The 13183-nt window shown below is 36.0% G+C and overlaps 2 protein-coding genes across 8 annotated transcripts in view; one reads left to right on the top strand and one right to left on the bottom strand.

Annotated features, from left to right (window-relative positions):
* Positions 1–13183, bottom strand: part of RTN1 (reticulon 1) — a 521272-nt gene that overhangs the window by 442504 nt on the left and 65585 nt on the right. The window lies entirely within an intron of this gene.
* LRRC9 (leucine rich repeat containing 9) overlaps positions 1–13183 on the top strand; it is a 145530-nt gene that overhangs the window by 118513 nt on the left and 13834 nt on the right. For 6 of the 7 annotated variants that reach the window (XM_058293331.2, XM_058293332.1, XM_058293330.1 and 3 more), the window contains 2 exons: positions 2357–2574; positions 7268–7336. In XM_058293331.2, coding sequence (XP_058149314.1) covers positions 2357–2574; positions 7268–7336 — 287 coding nt within the window. Of the gene's footprint in view, positions 1–2356; positions 2575–7267; positions 7337–7721; positions 12999–13183 lie in introns of those variants that run through there. The other variant, XM_058293335.2, reaches the window with a different exon arrangement.

Below are 13183 nucleotides of genomic sequence, written 5' to 3'. Positions count from 1 at the left end.
AAATATTAGAACTTAGTGACTAATTAGATATAAAAGAAGGAGAAAAAATAGTTCAAGGTGCTTTCATGATATCTTCATTAGGAGACTGAGCAAAAGGAGACACTAAAGCTAGATAAAGTCATTGAGAAAAGTTGCTCATTTGGGGTATGGAAAGATCAGTTTGACATAAAATTTTGAGACATAAAAGCAGTAGTACTGGGCCACAGGTCAGTAGTGGAGATATGTATTTTAGAATTATCCCAATGGAGGTGAGAGTTGAAGTTATAAGTTACTTAGGAAGTAGTTATAAAGAACAAAATGTCAAAAAAGAACTTCGGAGAATCCCCACACTGAAAAAGCAGGAGGAAAAAGAACTAGCAAAAGAGTCATGTAAGAAATGACTGGAAACGTTAAAGAAAACCAAGAACAGCAGAATCTAAAAGTCAGGGTAGGGAATGATACATGATCTCAAAGACAAATAATAAGAAGAATGAGGCCTGTGGAAAAAAACAATTGGAGTCAACAAAAACGATACCATTGCTAACCTTTAGAGAAACAGATTTGGAACCATGGCGAGGACAAGAGCTTGTCCCGAAAAAAAGATAAGAGATTGAATGGTGGCTAGTGAGATATAAATCTGTTTTAAAGTTCATAAAGAGGCGAATTAGGTCAAAAATACTGACCAAGAAGAGATAATTCTGAGGGCAGGGTTTAAAGGGGGAAAAAGAGGGCGAAAGCTGTAGGGGAATACCCACATGTAGGCAGTGATAATATATGAAATGATGCTGAGGTCTGAGAGAACTGTTGTGTTAAATTTGCAGAAGGGTGGGAAAAGTAGAGTGTTTGCTGAAAGCGGTAAGGGATGTAAGAGGGAGAGTTAGGACCTTAAGGATTAAGGTCACAGTTATCCAGACATTTTTAATTAAGTGGGAAGTTTTCAATGATGAATCCTACTAGTTATACAAATGTAAGGTCTCTGAAATCACATGCAACATTGCTGTTTTGGAGTTTCCTTTCTCAGATAGGTTTAATGAGCAACCTAAAATGAATAATGTCCAAATATGCTACTGTGGATACTGTTCAGCACTTGAAGCTATCCATGTGGTTTTTGTACTGCTGGATCTAAAATATTACATATCTTTAAGTGTTAAAAGTGACATTCTATATTCATAATTTCCTGAAAGTAATACATTAACACACCTGAGTCATTTTTCTCAATCTGGCTTTCATAAATTCTTTTTTCATCTATTAATATAAGTAAGACACTGGTACTTGTTTCAAAGTCTATGACTTAGCTGTATGAACAATTTTATTAAAGGTTGTGATACGCTTTATCAATTTCCATATAAGAACAGAGCAAAATAAAGTAGATTCACCATATTTAATTAAATGTGAATACCCATTTTTTATATTATTGTGTCTGAAATCTGATTGTGTCTTAATTGATGGTATATCAGAGTTTACTTAGCAAAGATATTTTTCTTGGTGTACATAAAATATTGGCACATCTAAACATCCGTTGTTGTCTTAAGTTTGATGAAATATGTTCAGTTTCAAGGAGAATTCCAAGATCATGGGATCATGTGTTCAACAGGGAGAATAAATGTTGAATGAAATACAGTGTGGCATAGTAGAAAGAGCATTGAATTTAAAATGTAAAAGAACTGAATTAGGCCTCACATTTCCACTTTTATGTCTTTGAGCAAGTCACTTAATTTCTCTGAACCTCAATTTTCTTATTATTAAAAAGAAATATTTCCCTTTCCTATTTTGAGACTCTAATAGAAAATACACATAAAAATGAAAATCATATAAAAATTTAAGAACCCTCTTATCATATGTTATCATTAATATTTTAAAAGTTATTGATTGCTGCAATAGAAACCATTGATTATAAAGATGGATTATGTCTTAAAGAATAAAATGAACTCTTTATTTGTTTAATATGGGTACATTAAAAAATATAGAGAAAAAATAGCATAATGTACATTCTTCCAGTTTAACAACAAATTATTTTATTTTAATTTAATAATAAGTTCCATTCTTATTACAATGATCAAATATACTCAGGAAGCATAACTTTTGTAGCACTTTTATAGATCTACTTTTGTCAGTACCATCTATTTTGGCACTTTACTAAATGGGCAGATTGGGTAAATTCAGAACATTGTATATAGCACAAAGGGGAAATTTTTATCATTACTATTCGATGATAACACTACTTTCCTATAAATTACATTTCCATTTCTCCCTGAAAATGTGTTTTTTTTAGTTATCTTACATTTTAAAAATTATTTGCTAAATTATTTAAATAAATTCATAACATTTAATTCAGGAAGTTTGGGCTCACTTGTTATATCATGACATCTTTTTTCAGGGAATGAAATCAGTCAGGTTGAAGGGCTTGACAATTTAGTAGTCCTTCAGGAACTGGTAGTGGACCATAACCGCATCAGAGCATTTAATGACAGTGCCTTTGCCAAACCAAGCTCTCTGTTGGCACTTCACCTGGAGGAAAACAGACTACGAGAGCTGAGCAAATTACAACCCCTGGTAAAACTAGAGAAACTCTTCCTGGGATATAATAAAATCCAGGTAACATTATTTTGGTTTTTTGCTATGAGACTTACAAGCAGGCATATACTCTGTGATTCAGCGATGTCCACCCTACTTCTAAGCATAAACTTTACCAAACCACATTCACCCCTTTAATAAAGGTGAGCTTTATATATTCTAAGACCCTTCTCAGCAGTCTTCTCTGAGAGATCTCACTTGTTCCTGATTGCTTTTGACCCAACTTGTTTCTGCATCTCAATCCCAGGCTTCCTCTTTAAACTTGACATATGTTTGATCTATCTGGCATTTGAATTGGCTCCTAATAATGAACTTGGACTTGGACTTTTTCCCCACTCAAGGCTTCTTTCTATAGGATCCTTCATAGTTAACCAACTCAGAAATCATCCTTTAACTACTAGACCACTACCCCCAATTGAGCCAGCCCAGACTCTCTCCTGAGGGAGTATTCAGACAAGAAAGTTGCAGATGAAACCTTCTTCATACAGCCCTTAGAATTCTCTCACCATTTTGGTGATGGTTTCTTAGTCCTCCCTTTAACAATTTTACTACTTCTGCTTATACCTCTAAGATAACCTTTGTAGCAGTTTGATATGGTAATGAATTCCAGAATAGATATTGGATTATGCTTGTTATCTGATCTGTCCCTGGGCGTGATTGAGTTATGATTAGGGCAGGGACTCACAGATAAAAGGCATGGGAAAGAACAGAGTTGAGGGTTTCTGATATTGGGGTTTTGATATTGGAGTTTGATGCTGAAGACTTAAGCTAGAGCCCCACGAAGTCAGCACACAGAGGAAAGAGAAGCCAGCCCCAGGACAAAAGGAACATAGGAACCCAGGAAGCCTGAACCTTCGCAGACGTCAGCAGCCATCCTGCTCCAAATAAACTTTGGTAAGGGAAGTAACTTATGCTTTATGGCCTGATATCTGTAAGCTCCTACCCCAAATAAATACCCTTTTTAAAAACCAACCAATTTCTGGTATTTTTCATCAGCACCCCTTTGGCTGACTAATACAACCTCAAAGATTGAATTATGGACTGTCTCTCAAGGGCAGAGACTGAGTCCATCTTGTCTACCTTTGTATCGTCATCATTTAGTATAATTCCTGGGATACAACACCTACTAGATAAATAGAGTTCAGGAAGCCTTTCCTAGGATGATATAAAAGCCCTATCCAAAGCTAAAAGGAAATAATGAACAATACCCTTTTCTACATGGCAACTAGGGAATGTACATACAGAGAGAGATGGTATAAAATTCATGTAAGCTGAAACAACTTTCATTGAGAAAAGCCCGCCAAAACTTGCAGTGATTCCTCCTATGCTTTATTCAGAAGTAATTTAAATTAGGAAATTTGCCATCCTTTGGAAATCCTTCCAGTGATAGCAATTGAGCTAACACAAAGGACCATCAAATACAACTTACATGAATCAGAGATCTTACCCAGTAATAAGCTTTACTAATAATTTCAAAGATGCACAGAATCTGAGACATTCCAGTGGCTTCTCAGATTTTTCCTTCCCACATCAATACACTCTATCTTTCTAAGATTAAAGATAAGATCTCCAAGTAAGATTTTGTGGGATTACTTGACACAGCAAGGGAAGTGTTTGGTTTATGAAACTTTTCCATTTTATAATTGGGCTTATGTGACATTTTATAAGGAGTCATGCGTTATAAATCTATAGATTCTAGGTGTATTGATTATAAGCAACTCTTAATCAGGGAGACTCTGCTAATAGCATTCCATAAATAAGGGCCTTCTTCCTAGCAAACATCATTGGTCTATTTGCCATGAGTTCTGGTTACCAGTGTCCTTACAAAGAGATTAGACCAGCTAATCAACTTTTCCCAGGAGTGTTCCTGCCCCAATCTCTCCACCTCCATCCACATAGAGGGGGTGAATGGATTGCAGTTCAGATGATATACCTTCCTTCTCAGCGATTTAAACAGGATAATTCCTAGTCAATAAAGTAATGCCTTATTTATAATCAAAATCTAATAAAGATAAATGACAACCTGTATATTATACCTTTAATCATATATATTATGTATATATATAAAATGAAGGGCAAGTACATTATTGATTTTTTAATATTCAGGTCTTCTTTGCTTAATTTGATCCTTGAAATGGTATTTTTCATTGAAGATGATTGTTGATTGTTTTACCATTAAATATTCAAACCATTAATGTTATAAATACCTTAATGTGACCATTCATTTAGCTAGAAAAAAATGAACTTAAAGGAATAAGATTCTGTTTAATACTACTAAAAACATATGTTCTTCAACATTCTCAACTCTCAATTCATATATTCCTTTGGGGAGAGATTTTCTCTCTAGATTCATACCAACATAGGTAGGCTGATACCTGCATTTATTTCCACAACTGGGCAATTAAATAACAACTCTTGGGTTGATAAGGATTTATTAGATAGGAGAGGGAAAGTCTAGAAAAATTAGTGAAACAATAATACTTCAAATGAAGGTATATGAGGTCGCTTATTGACCTACTCGAAAGTTTTTCATGAGTTGCATATCCTGATAACAAATTCCAGTGTGAAGCGTTTGACTTAGCCATCATGACCAATAATGTAGATTTAGAAAATTATTGAGCATGGTCATACTTATGCAAGTAGAATCACAGAAACATAAATGAAAAATAAGTTAACTCAACTTTATAGTCCTGTTTGATCTCTATGTCTAAATGATTCCCCTATCTGGCATCCAATAACTCTGTCTACTTTTGAACTTCAGAGTAATCACCTGAATCTGGAAAAGACTGTAGGAAATAGTCTCTTGCTATGTCTTGTCCTAAATGAAAGGCCCCAATCCAGACCTAACTGTTAAAATTACTGCTTCAAAAGATTATCTTGGGAAGTGGATGTGGCTCAACTATAGAGCGTCTTCCTACCATATGGGAGGTCTAGGGTTCGAACGCAGGGCCTCCTGCCCCTGGGTTTGATGAATACATTGACAATGTATTCAAAAGGTAATAACCAACAGTGTGCTGGTTAATGTTTAACAACTGGCTCGCTGGGGGAAAAAAGAAAACACCATAATTTGTAGCATTTACAAATTTCTATAGTGTAATTTCTTCCACCATGGCTGATTTCAAACTATAGGACCATCTCACAAAATTTCTGGAAATTTACCACTTGACAATTCTCGTGAGCAAGTATAGAGATAACTTCAATACACCATTGTAAAAATACTCTATCTTCAAAATGGGAAGCAATTCCCAATTACTATAGAACTATTAGTTTGCTTTGGTCTCTTTAAAACTTTATATACCAGCTTTGTCCTCTACAAATATAACAGTTTCACAATTTAACATATTCCATGGAAAAAATTTTTTTGATTAGAAACAATTTTTCATTAGTAAAAACTACTATATATTCTGTTTAATCTGAGAAAATAATGTAAGACTTCCAATGTAAGATTTCCAAGCTATGATTCCATGGATGGGAACTACCGAGGGGACAAACTATACAACATCTCTAGAAAACTGGCTGCCAGAGCTTTTCCAAAGCCTTCCTTTTATGGTAATTCTAAATAAAATAGAAAAATTCAGTCATTTTAGAAATCAGATACTTCCAAATGGTCTAAAAACATCTAAATGTTGTTGATGGTTACTAGATTAATTGGCAATATGTCCACTTGCTACTCGATATAAGAACACAGGTAGGGAAGCGGACTTGGCGCAGTGGATAGGGCATCCGTCTACCACATGGGAGGTACACAGTTCAAACCCCGGGCCTCCTTGATCCGTGTGGAGCTGGCCCACACACAGTGCTGATGCACACAAGGAGTGCTGTGCTACACAGGAGTACTGTGCTACGCATAGGGGAGCCCCATGCGCAAGGAGTGCACCCCATAAGGAGAGCTGCCCAGCGTGAAAGAAAATTCAACCTGCCCAGGAATGGTGCCACACACATGGAGAGCTGACGCAACAAGATGACACAACAAAAAGAGATGCAGATTCCCATGCTGCTGACAACAGCAGAAGCGGACAAAAAGAAGAATACACAGCAAATAGACACAGAGAACAGACAACTGGGGTGGGGTGGGGGGGAGAAATAAATCTTTAAAAAAAAACAAACAGGTAGATCTATAACTTTATTACTGTGACATAGAAGAATCCTAAACTGACCTTGTTGACTAACTTTGTCAGAATTAGAAATCAAGAAATAATTTTGCAAAAACTAAAATGCATTTGAAAACTTTCACCAATATTAGATGGATAGTAATAAATAATCCCATCCAACAGGGAAGACAAATCCTTCAATTACATGAGAAATAGTTTTTCAGCTAACATCCTCCCAGCAAGTATGTCAGGATGCAGTCTACTCAATATCATATGCTCTTTTATGTTTATTAAACGCATTGTGTTTAATAGGTACCTTTGAAATTGTTTAGACTGTATGCTCCTTTTCCACACTTCTGGGTCAATATTCTGGGGATTAACAAATATAGCCTAAGTCCTAGAATAGATCATAACTTTTCTGAGAAAATGTTTTTTCTTGCAAATGCTGCTATGGCTTATTTCCATATTAAAATGTCATCTTTGCCACTCATTTATTTGGAATCTATAGCACTCAGATCTGTCTTTAATCAACAATATAGAATATCATCACTCATGTTTATTCAGATTAGTCTGGGTCTGAAGATATTGGAACAAAAAGAATAATAATATTAATTTTTTAATAGGAAATGGCAGAACTGGAGAAACTTGATGTTATCTCTTCCCTCAGAGAGCTTACAGTTTATGGCAATCCAGTGAGTATGTTACCACTCTAATTTATTAATTAACTGATAGATGTGTATATTTTATATGGTGTGAGAAAAGGATTTAATTTTGTGTTTACATATGCCTAGCCAGTTATCCCAGCACAATTTATTGACTAGTGTCTTCTTCTAACTGATTACAATATTGCTATAGTCATTTATAAGAGGGTCTATTCCAGGGTTCTGTACTGGCCCATTTGTCTATCCCTGCCCAATATTATACTATTATATGTTAATTTCTAATGTTTTATATTATGTCTTGATGCCTGGTAGAGTAAGCACCTCTAATAATTCTTCTCCTTTTGTTTCTCTTTTCTCTTTCTCTTTCTTCACTGTCCTGACTCTTCCTGGCACTTTGTCTCCTTATGAATTTTAGGAACAGCTTCTCAAGTTACTTGAAAATCTTGTTGATATATTAATTAGAACTGAATTGACTTTACAAATTAATTTTGGAAGAAATTTGCCTCCTATTCTGTTGAAATATTTGAGAGGATCCAATAAATAAATAGCACCCTTGTTCATCTAATATCTGACCAAATTGAGAAGAAATATGACAGAAGAAATATGGCAGAAGGAAAGGTGAAAATACCAGCTTAGCTTAGTGAGAATGCCAAGTGGGTCTGCTAACTGAACCCATAAATAGATAATCATAATCAGCCAGTCACAGGAAATACTAGATTGGGGCCTTTCCACATTGGAGGAGAGCTTTCCCTGGAGGAGCAGAATGGATTCTCACAGCAAAGAGCTCCTTCTCAAGAGGAAAGACAGAAGCCAAATATGCCCAGAGTAACCTTCCCAGATTGATTATTTAAGTCACTCTGCTTTCCCTAATGCAAAGAGAGTGACAGGGTTGAGAGAGACCAGAAGTGCCAATTCATAGAGCTACTTCCACGAAGATGGAAAAAGTAATAAGAAGCAATCTCCTAAATATTTACAGTATTGAGCCCTCCCATTCATAAACATGTACATCCTTCCATTTATTTTATAAAGATTTATAATTTTCTCATAAATATGTTAATCATCTTTGGTTAGATTTATTCTTTTGTTTTGACTGCTATTTTAAATGGTATCATTTTACATTTTTCTAATTGTTTGATGCTAGAGTACAGAAATTCAGATTCTTATATACCATTCTATATCCAGTGTTTTAGTTTGCTAAAAGCTGCTGGTAGCAATATACACGAAATGGGTTGACTTTTATAATGGAAATTTATTAGGTTAAGAACTTACAGTTCTGGGGTTGTGAAAATGTCCAAATCAAGGCATCATCAGAGATGCTGTCTCATCAAAGGTCAGCTGCTGGCAATCCTGGACTCCTGCCACGTGGTAAGACACAATGGCAGCTCTCCAGTTTGGGTATCTGCCTGCCCTTCCAGGCTTACTTTCTCCCTGAACTCAGCTGTGGGCAATCAGGCATATGACTCATCTCTCCCCTCTCCTCTGGGCCTTATCTCTTTCAGTTCCTTGAGGGCCTCTTTCCAAGCCTCTGTGCTCTGCTGATTCCAATCTCTGGCTTCCAGGACCTCTCTCTCAATCTTTCAGGTTTCTCCATCTCTGCTGTTTTTTCTCTGGTGAATGTCTCTGCATGTTTCTCCCATTTATAAAGGACTCCAGCAAGAGGACCAAGACCCACCCTGGATCATGCCTCACTGAAGTAATCCAATCAAAGTTGGCCTCCCAACTAAATCCAATCCAATCAAATGTTCCTACACCCACAGGAATGGATTAGCTTTAAGAACATGATCTTTTCTGGAATCCACAAAAAGCCTCAAACTGTCACAGCCAGGAACCTTTCTAATCCCTTTTTAGTCCTAACAGTTTGTAAATTTTGTTAGATTTTTCTCTAACTAGCTGTATTAGTCAGGGTTCTCTAGGGAAACAGAACCTATAGGAGCTATCAGCAAATATGAGATTTTATAACATTGTCTCACATGACCTTGGGGTGCATGAGTCCAAATTCCATAGAACAGGCTGCAAGCTAGGAACTCCCATTAAGGCCCTCGATGAATTCCCCAGAAGAAGCTAAATGTATGAAGTGAAGATGGAAATTCTCTCCCTGAATGCTGAAACCACTTCTTTTAAGGCTTTAAAACTGATTGGAGGAGACTTTTCTCATTGCTTAAGGCAATCTCCTCAGTTGATTGTAGAAATAATCAGCCATAGATACAATCAAGTCCTTGCAGTACAATTAGCCCAGAGGTTATTTGACCAAACAATGGGCACCATTACCTTGCCAAGTTGACACATTAACCTAACCATCACACTATCATACTATCTGAAAATAATGACTTTACTATTTATTTCCAATCCTTTTCAAAAATTTTATATATTTTTATTATTGTCTTTTTTAAAAAAGATAAATAGATTACACAAAACGTTATGTTAAAAAACATAAGAGGTTCCCATATACCCCACTCTCCACCCCCAGCTCACCCCACTCCCGGCTCCTCCAATATCAACGTCCTCTTTCATCAGCAAGACACATTCATTGCATTTGGTGAATACACCCTGGAGCACTGCCACACCACATGGACCACAGTTTACATTTTAGTTCACACTGTTCCCCAGTCCATCCAGAGGGTTATGGCAGGATATACACTGTCCTGCATCTGTCCCTGCAGTATCATTCCGGACAACTCCAAGTCCCAAAAATGCCCATATTATACCTCTTCCTCCCTCTCCCTGCCCTCAGCAACTCCCGTGGCCACCGTCTCCACATCAGTGATACAATAACTTCCATTGTTAGAGTCACAACGGTTCTACAGTAGAATACCAGCAAGCCCACTCCAATCCATATTATATTCCTCCATCCTGTGGACCCTGGGATGGCGATGTCCACTCCACCTCTAAATCAAGAGGAGACTTAGATCCCACGTGGCTAATGGATGCAATTCTCCTGCTTGCAATTGTTGACACTCTCAGTTCCCTGGTGTGTTGACCATTCTCACCTCATCTTTTATTTCCTTTACTTTTCTCAGTGTGCTGACAAGGACCTCTAGACCTCTAGTACAATGTTGAATAGAAACACTAACAAAAAGTTACTGACTTCAAAAGAATGCTTTTGAATTGTTACTATTAAATATGATGTTTGTTATAGGTTTGGGGTAGATAGCCTTTAACAGGTTAAGAAAGTTCCATTCTAGCCTCAGCTTACATCCTCCTTTTGCCATGAATGGACATTGGATATTTGATTACCTGGCATGATAATATCATTTTTTCTTCTTAATGTGTTAATATGTCAATTATAGTAATAGAGTTTTTGGTGTTAACGATCCTTAAATTCCTGGAATGAATACTATTTGGTCATGTTTTATACTTTACTGTATTCTGTTTCCTAAGATTTCATGTAGCATATTTGTATCATTGGAATTAAGTAAAATTATCCTCTAATTTTAACTTTTCATGCTATTATTTTCAAGTTTATCAAGGTTGTTCTTGCCTCATAATATTAATTTGCCAGCTCTTCCTCTTTTTCTAACCTATGACATAGATTGTATAGAAGATTCATGTATTCCTTGAAAGACAATGAGACCCCCACCTCTAAAACCATCTGAGCTTAATTTTTTAAGATTAGATTTTAAACTACTTATTCATATTCTTTAATGGTTATCAGTCTAGTCATATTTTCTAATTCTTCAAAAGACAATTTTGATAAATTATGTTTCTCTAGAAAATTGTCCTTTTAATCTAAATTTTAGAATGAATTGGTATTGTAGCTCTACGAATTTTTTTAAAGATTTATTTTTTTATTTCTCTTCCCTTCCCTCCTCCTCCCCCACCCCAGTTGTCTGTTCTCTGTGTCTATTCACTGCATGTTCTTCTTTGTCTGCTTCTGCTGTTGTCAGCGGCACGGGAATCTGTTTCTTTTTGTTGCGTCATCTTGTTGTGTCAGCTCTCCGTGTGTGCAGTGCCATTCCTGGGCAGGCTGAATTTTCTTTCACGCTGGGTGGCTCTCCTTATGGGGCACACTCCTTGCACGTAGGGCTCCCCCATGCGGGGACACCCCTGCGTGGCAGTGCACTCCTTGCGCACATCAGCACTGCGTGTGGGTCAGCTCCACACGGTTCTAGGAGGTCTGGAGTTTGAACTGCGGACCTCCCATGTGGTAGATGGACGCCCTATCCACTAGGCCAAGTCTCCTTCCCCCTCAGAATTTTTTAATCTCTACTATATCTTTATTTTTGTCATCTTTTTTCATGCCTAAAATTGTAGAATTAGCTTTCTTGCTTTTATTCTTGATGAATCTTGCTAAATTTTATTAATTATATAAGTCTCTTAAAGAACCATATTTTTGGTTTTTTGCATCTATTTCTTTTAGTTTTTATATCTTCTTGTTGAGTTCTTGGAGTTTATGTTTTTTTCTTAAGTATTAAATAGGATTAATATTAAAAACTCATTAATTTTCAATATTCCAAATCAATAAATAAATTTTGGATTATAAAGCACTGCTTTAGCAATATCCTAAAAGTTATGATAAAGAGTGTTTTTACTGTTATTTCTTAAAATCTCAACTTTCCAAAAGATTTCTTCAACTCATGAATTATTGAGATGTGTGTATGTGAGAATTTCAAGCTTAGCGGATGTTTTGGTTATCTTTTTATCAATGATTTCTAATGTTTTGATTATTAATATTTTAGAGGAAACTGTATGTTTATATATCTTTGGTACTTGTGAACTTGCTTTGTGGCCTAGAATGTAGTCCTTTTCTTATTACTCAATTATATGTCTTAGAGACCTTTCTCCATTAGTGTACATGTATCTATTAATACTATATTCTTTTAAAATAATTTATTCATTCCCTTTTGATAACCTTTTGGGGTTTTTTTGTTTGTTTGGTTTGGTTTTGCTATTATAAACAATACTGCAGTAAATATCTTTGTGCATATCTTCTGTGTTGGGAGTCCCCAAGATCACCCTCGTGTTCAGAAATTTGCTAGAAGAACTCACAGAAGTCAGTATATAGTTGTACTCCTGCCTAAGATTTATTACAGTGACATAGTAAAGATACACAGCCAGATGTTAAGGGAAAAAGGCATAGCCAGAGGCTAGAAGAACCCATGCACTGGCTTCTTTATGCTCTTTCTCTCCCATGAGGGCACACGGAGCACACTCTTCCTCAGCAACAAAAACGAAGCAGCACGTGTGTGATGTTTCTGCCCAGGGACGCCCATTATACTGAGGGCTGACCAATTAAGCACTCTCTGCCTATCAGAACTCGACACCCAAAAGGAAAGCAAAGTTTTCAGCATAAATCATATCATTTTTTTATCTATAGTCTAAGCACCACGAATCACCATTATCAGTTAAGGAATGGTGGGGATACCCCTAGAATCAAAGCACCAAGACACTAGTAAAGAGCCAACCTTGCAAGTAAGTCCTTCTAAAGCCTACTACACTAACTCTTTTATGCACACCTAAAAAGATAGATTTAGAGCAAATTGATACCATTAAGTGATGATTCATACAGTTCAACAGATATATATTGAATTAAAATGGATAGTATCTATATGGGAAAATGTAAGTTTCAAACTAGTTACATATAAGTGAACTTTCAAAATATAGTCCTATTCATGTTTGGGAGATTGCCTATAGTTAATGAACAGTACTATATACTCTCAAAAGAGACTAAACCTCCAACTGACAGCTTTGGATTTTAAAAAAATCTTATCTTCATTTAGCATGATAGGGAATTGAGAAGTCTTTCAAAAATAGAGCTAATATTTGTAGCATCTAATCCTATTAATTAGCTGTTATCTGTTATTTTTGCTATCTGTGATTAATTTCCCTCTCATTTTAATCTTTGAAATAAATGGTTTTATTAAAAAACAAATTGTTTGT

Source organism: Dasypus novemcinctus, chromosome 3 (assembly GCF_030445035.2).
Source record: "Dasypus novemcinctus isolate mDasNov1 chromosome 3, mDasNov1.1.hap2, whole genome shotgun sequence".
NCBI classification, from domain to species: Eukaryota; Metazoa; Chordata; class Mammalia; order Cingulata; family Dasypodidae; genus Dasypus; species Dasypus novemcinctus.
The sequence above is the reverse complement of the archived record's forward strand: the minus strand, read 5'-3'. Positions and strand labels throughout refer to the sequence as shown.